The sequence below is a fragment of the Scomber japonicus genome, chromosome 23 (assembly GCF_027409825.1).
Source record: "Scomber japonicus isolate fScoJap1 chromosome 23, fScoJap1.pri, whole genome shotgun sequence".
NCBI lineage: Eukaryota > Metazoa > Chordata > Actinopteri > Scombriformes > Scombridae > Scomber > Scomber japonicus.
In genome coordinates, this window is record NC_070600.1 from 2,402,673 (window position 1) to 2,409,395 (window position 6,723).

The 6,723-nt window shown below is 38.5% G+C and overlaps 1 protein-coding gene across 1 annotated transcript in view; it reads left to right on the forward strand.

The window, feature by feature from the left end:
• tmem178bb (transmembrane protein 178Bb) overlaps window positions 1-6,239 on the forward strand; it is a 137,852-nt gene extending 131,613 nt beyond the window's left edge. The window contains exons 3-4 of the mRNA XM_053314086.1: window positions 1,837-1,974; window positions 5,948-6,239. Of these exons, the coding sequence (XP_053170061.1) occupies window positions 1,837-1,974; window positions 5,948-6,198 (389 nt within the window). The 3' untranslated portion in view covers window positions 6,199-6,239. The remainder of the gene's footprint in view (window positions 1-1,836; window positions 1,975-5,947) is intronic.
• The last annotated feature ends 484 nt before the right edge of the window (window positions 6,240-6,723 follow it).

Sequence of the window (6,723 nt, forward strand, 5' to 3'; positions counted from 1 at the left end):
GTAGTTTTCCTTCCAAAACTGTATATGCCAAAAGTATAAGACAGGAAATTGAGTTTTTAAACTAGCAGCTTGAGGCACAGTAGAATAAGACTTTTCTTTAAAATGCATATAAGATTACCTCAGACTTCTACCTGTTATCCAGCTGTGTCTTTCATCCTGATGAGATCCTAACTAAACTAAAACAGATGGTCAATTCAACTAATCACAAAAAGATTGTATTCTGGAATCCACTCAGTGCTATTCTGGATGTTTCTGTTTAATTTATGTTCACATTTTGAATAATACCACCAGACTCAATAGAGATATACACACATAAAGTATTGTAGCTGAAGTAGCATCAGTTATGTGCTTTGCAGTTTGCAGCTAAGCAGAAAGTGTTGTTTTGAATGTAAGAACCTCTCTCTCTGTGTGTGTGTGTGTGTGTGTGTGTGTGTGTGTGTGTGTGATAATCCTTGTGTAACAATTAGACTCCTAATGCAATGTTGTGAAGAGCAACAGTAAATCAAAGACAGGTCATACTGAGTAGTGGGATTAGAGCTTGCAGGTGATGTTCATGAATACATCTCTCAGATGAAAAAACAAAGTGATTCTGTATCAGAATGTATTCCAGCAGACTAATGAAATGAGATGCAGAGCAGTTAAAGCTTTTTACAGCTACTGTGATTAATGTTTTTTGCATGAATAATTCATCAGATGTCTATGTGTAATGTGTAAAGTGTCGCTCATAGTGATAAACCCTCAGAGCATTGTCACCAACTACATGGAACACAGGGAGACAAGTGAAATTGAGAGTGCTGAGAGAAAGATGTAACATGGACTAACTTACAACAGCTGATAAATAATTCAGTGCGGTAAGAATAGAGCCCTCTACCAATTTTTTCAAATATCTCTATTTAAATATTATCTTAATATGGAAGATGTTTGTTTTCAGCTTTTTGTGCTGCCCCCAAGTGGCCAAGAAAAAGCTCTCCCAAGTCAGAGCAGAATCAGTTCAGCACTGAACGAATGTTAACGTCTCCAGTGTCTCCAGTCCATTTAAACAACTTTTCAGACTTAATCATTGACTGATTGTCATTAAAGTCTGTGTAAAGTAAGAATAAATATGTGTTCTGAGTTTGACATACCACAGAAAAGTGTGTAGTTAACCACCCTGCCAAATTTGAATGATTAAAAAAATCGCCAAAAATATGAAATTAGGCTTCAAAGTTGTGTAAAACTCAGCCTCTTTCTCTGTTAGCAAACGCTGTGGGAGTGCCTGCTGAGTTCGCTAAAACCCCGCCCCCTACCAAGTGTCACCTGTCAATCAAAGTCACCACCTCTACCAGAAACATGGATGCTACGTCTGAGAGCTTTCTGCCGCTAGCTCGGTGGCTAACTGGCTAACAGTAGACTGTAGTAGTAGTTGTGTGTGCTGAATGTATTTATACCTCTACAGCAGCAGGGGCGGGTTTATGATTTTCAGACCCGCCCACTAAATCCTGAACACAGAAATGTTGAAACACAGTTTGTGAAGCCTAGCTCCACAATTCAAATCTAAATGGTTGAAATGCTTTTTACACATTTTTTAGAAATACATTTATGACCTATTTAATGTGTTTAGAAGAAAATGTCTGAATTCACTTTACACTTTAATTCTCATCAGAACATACTTTTCCTCACTTGTAAGAGCATGGTTTAGTGTAAGTTGGATACAGGCTGCAGAAATGTGTAAAATGACCTTTGCTGAACACACTGAATATATATATATATATATATATATATATATATATATATATATATCAGGTGGTGTACTTGTTGTCCTGTTTATGTGTAACCTCTCTGCTGCTGTTTCCTCAGACTTGCGGCGAATGACGGCTGGTTTCATGGGCATGGCGGTGGCCATCATCCTGTTTGGTTGGATCATCGGTGTGCTCGGCTGCTGCTGGGACCGAGGCCTCATGCAGTATGTGGCCGGCCTTCTCTTCCTCATGGGAGGTGAGGCTCACACACACACACACACACACACACACACACACACACACACAGAGTTGATTTTTATATCATCATCTTATCAGTCATCCTATGCTGTACTTTTTAAAGTAAGTTAAATAAGTTTCTATCTTGTAGAATTACAATTTTTATCAGTCATCCAGTAGCTTTGGATTGATGGTGGTAATGTGCTTCCATAAATCAACCCTTCAAGCATCTTACTTCTGTATACAGTATATACATATCAGTTAAAAGAACTCTTATTACATCACCATGGCATGTTAGAAGACATTTAAATAGTTTTATGTGAATTGATTTGAAATAAATAGTGCCAAGAGTTTTATCTGTCTCATGTCTGTGTGTTCAGTACAGAGCTTCAGGAGTGATTAGCCAAGCTCAGCATAAAGACTATAGAACCAGAGGCAGACAGCTAGCTTGTCTCTGTACAGAGTTCAAAGACACAATATATCACATGTCTTTAATCAATACACAAATAGAAATATTAAAATTGGTTTCATGAGGGAGTTAAATGTTAAAACTAAGTCTTGACAGTCAGAATGCAGGGTTATAATGCACACTATTGTCTCACAATAAACAGCTCAAAGCAAACATGGAGGCGCTTCCCACCACTGCAATAAAAATGTTGTAAAGTGCTTCCAGTGGTCAGGAAAGCTCTATGTAAAGTCCATTTACCATAGTGTCAGACAAAAAGGGAATATAACTGTATAGTTTCCCAAACGTGGAACTATTCTTTTAACTATGCCTCAAAATAACAAAACAGTCATTTTATAGCTAAAACATTATCCAAATGTGAATTCATCTTAAATACTTCCAACTATTATGATCACTATCAGTCAACAGATAGAAAACACTGAGCAGCAATCTGGGTTTTTGTGTTGTCATTAGTGATTATAGTGCTGATTCAGACTGATGGATGTACTGTATATGAGCATGCATATCCAGCCACATACACACACATACACACACACACACACACACACACACACACACACACACACACACACACACACACACACACACACACACACACACACACACTGATGTTCTGCATGGCTCTGGCTTGGCAGAAGGCAACTGCACACTCAATTATGATGGGCCTTGGATTAGTGCTGTGCCCTACAGTTGTATAATGAACAGGCAATTAAAAAGTCAATTATGCTGCTTGGTAATAAAGGCACAAGAAATGGGCTGGGTCAGACTGCAGCTGCCAAATCACAGCAAAGCACCCTGCAGGGTCATACAATGCCCAAAACGAGGGCACATTTAGAGCATGCATCTGGAGCTGTTTCTAGTGAACACAGTCCATAGTAAAAGATTAATTTAGATGAATAAGAGGGGACAAATGATTCAAAATATATAGCAAACTATATTTAGAAATATAGCCACAAGCTGCAATTGGTGGGTTCATATCTTTTACACTCAATGAAAGGAAGAAGCTCAATCAGCCAAAATTCAATCTGAGCAACAGTGATCGGGTCCCAGGCTTCACAAAGGTGAGCAAAGTCATTTCAGCAAGTTTAATTCTGTTTACAGGAGTGTGACTAATCATACGCATCATCATCACGAAGCCTACAGCATTCAATAATTGTGCACTTAAAGTTCCATTCATCCACTATTCATCCCCCCTTCATCAGATGTTAAAACTTGGTGTGTATGTTCAGGAGATAGTGCAGGATTGCCCAGAGGCATCTTGAGTTATGAGCAAATATTTGATAGGACACACCCAATTACACCGATCAACATGGCACATCAGGTTTTGCTTAATACATCCCCTCAAAGCATGCACACCAAGATTTGTGAAATGATGTCCACTAGGTTTGCAGATACATGTTTGTGGCATTTTTGGCGCCCCCTATGGGTCAGACTCAAAATGCTTTGACAGACCTATATCAAGGACTGAAGTTATATACCATCATTTATGCCTGTTTCTGGACATTTTTTCCACTAATGTTGCTCATTTAAAAGACAAATACCCAATGATGTGTACCAAAGGAAAATCTAAAACGCAAATGTCACATTACTGTTTTTCAAATTATGCAAATTAGCAAAAACAATCCATCATGACAGACATTTAAGTGACTTTACTGTAGAGCACATTCAGCTGAGCTTGTGTGTGAAATTTCAAGTCTATTGGACTTACAGTGTGAGGGGCGTGGCCTTTCCACAATTAATCATTTGGGCCTTAATTACATCACACTTATACTGTATGTCCGTTTATTTCTTGGGAGGCCAGTCCTGTGTCAAGTTTCATGGTTTTAGCTCATTCCACTTAACAGTAATTTAAGCCAATTCAGCATAATAATAATAATAATAATAATAATAATAATAATAATAATAATAATAATAACAATAATAATAATAATAATAATAATAATAATAATAATAATAATGATGTGCACATAATGTTTTGGTGGTGAATTAAAGAGCTTGCAACATCATCTCAGAGACACAGATACGTTCCTCCTCCAACAACACAGTGCAAGGTAGACACAGTAGAATGATAAAGTGGGTGAGAGTTATATCAGGTAGCCAGAGCTCTAAAATTAAAGCCCTATTAATGTCATGCAGTGACTGCCAGATCATTTTAAAGACTTGAATGGATATGAAACTCTCCTGGATGAATCATCCACACGAACAGCAAGACAATGGGAAAAAAGTCAAAGAAGACTGCATCATAATAACTGTGGGAGAAAAGCCAGTAACCTCTTTATTTAATCATGAATTACACATTTATAATCTCCTGGAAGTTTCCTGAAAAAAGTCATATAAATGTAATTGGCAACCAAGTATAGGGAAAGAAGGTATTTGAAAGAACTGCTACATATTAAACAAAGCAAATATTTTTTCATTATTCATTAAGTACTGGAAATGTTATTGTCCCCTATATGTTTAACTGTATGCTTGCATGTCATTCTTTCCAGGAAACAACTGGGAAATGATTAGAAAACTGCAGCCTTGTTAAATAAAACAGCTATGAGTCCTACAGAGCATTGCTGTAAGGAATCAGCAAGCTTCAAATTGTGTTGCCATAGCACTTCTGGCAGGCTGAAGTTGGATGGAAGTCACAGAGTATTATGTTTTATATTGTGTGTGGCTATGATGTCACATATTTATTGACTAATAATCTAACTCACTACATTTTGAAAGCATCTCTTTCACAACCTGTGTGGAGATGAAATCCTCTCTGGAGGAAAAGCGTTGTTGCACTGACCTCTATGGGCTGAAAAAATGAATTTGTTGCACTTCTGACCACACCTATCATCACAAGTTAGTATACAGGTGTGGTGTAGTGTAGTTGTGACCACACCCAGCTGTGATGTGATGTATTGTACAGTTTGGAAAGCTCTTTTAAGATGAGAGACAAGTGACTGAGCATGAACCTCAACTACTGAGGGCAACAAAGGCAGAGCATTCACTTCTAAAAGTTGCATCTAATACTGTAGATCATTAGGATTTGACATTGAGTGAAATAGACATTCAATCAGGTGACGCTACAAATGCGTTCATTAAGGTTGGAGAAACATGATGGTCTCTTAAATATGGATTAAAGCAGTGCAGACTTGAAACTTGTGAAGGGACACATTGACCTGCTCAAAATAGTCTTTTAAGTAGCCTCAACCAATTCATGTCACCAGTGTCACAGTCCAGCCATCCAACCACAACTCTTTATGAATACTTTGTGATACAGTAATGTCATCCTTTACTATATTATTACTGTACTAAAGTAAACATAACCCAGGTAAGAATTGCACATGATTAGCATTCAAACATTATTTGTAGAAGTCAGGGTTTGGTAAAATCTCACCTGTACCAATGTTGGTAACAGCTGTTCAGTTCAGTACCTCTTTTCCACCAGTAGATGTCAGGGTTATCACACATGCAGGGTATGTTTTTTCTTTCACTGTGAGGTGTTGACTGAGGTTCTTTCTCCTTTAACATCATGTGTTCTTCATTACAGGAACCTTCTGCATCATTTCCCTCTGTACCTGCGTTGCTGGCATCAATTTTGAGCTTTCTCGTTACCCACGTCACCTGTACAGCCTGCCTGACGACATCGGCCACGGCTACGGCTGGTCCATGTTCTGCGCCTGGGGTGGTCTCGGCCTCACCCTTATTGCTGGCTTCTTCTGCACCCTGGCTCCCTCTGTCCAACCGATACCCCGATCCACCTGCCCCAAGTCCCGACAGGAGAATGGCACCGTCTGCTAAAGGTGGTAGCTGTGAGAAGACCAACTTACAGCCAACTAAACAACAACCAACAAACAGAATAACTGCTCCATGTGTTCATCCGATACTCATCTCCACTTTCTCCTGGTTACAGATTCTTTTTTTTTTATTTGTGTGTGTTTAAAAATGGGTGTCTTGATGATCTGCTATATTGAAAATAACAGAAAAAAACTGAAGAACTAAAGAAATATTATCAAAAATATGAAGTTGTGCTTGTTTTGTTGTTGTGAAGCAGACACTGAACTGGACATGACGAAGACAGATGGCAAAGCAAATAAGTGGAGACAATTATAGACTACATTTGGGATAGTGAGCAGTCGAAGCAGAAGAGTGGCTCTAAACCTCTATAAGTGATGTACAATGGTCTTCAGCCTGGAAACTGCTTCTATGAACTATGACTGTAAGTGAAGCAGCAGTATCAAAGGGTAAAAGGTTTGACTGTTAGGATCAAGACAAGATCTTGTGGAAGTTTCTCATGGACCTCTTGGATCCCCTGTGGGATAATTC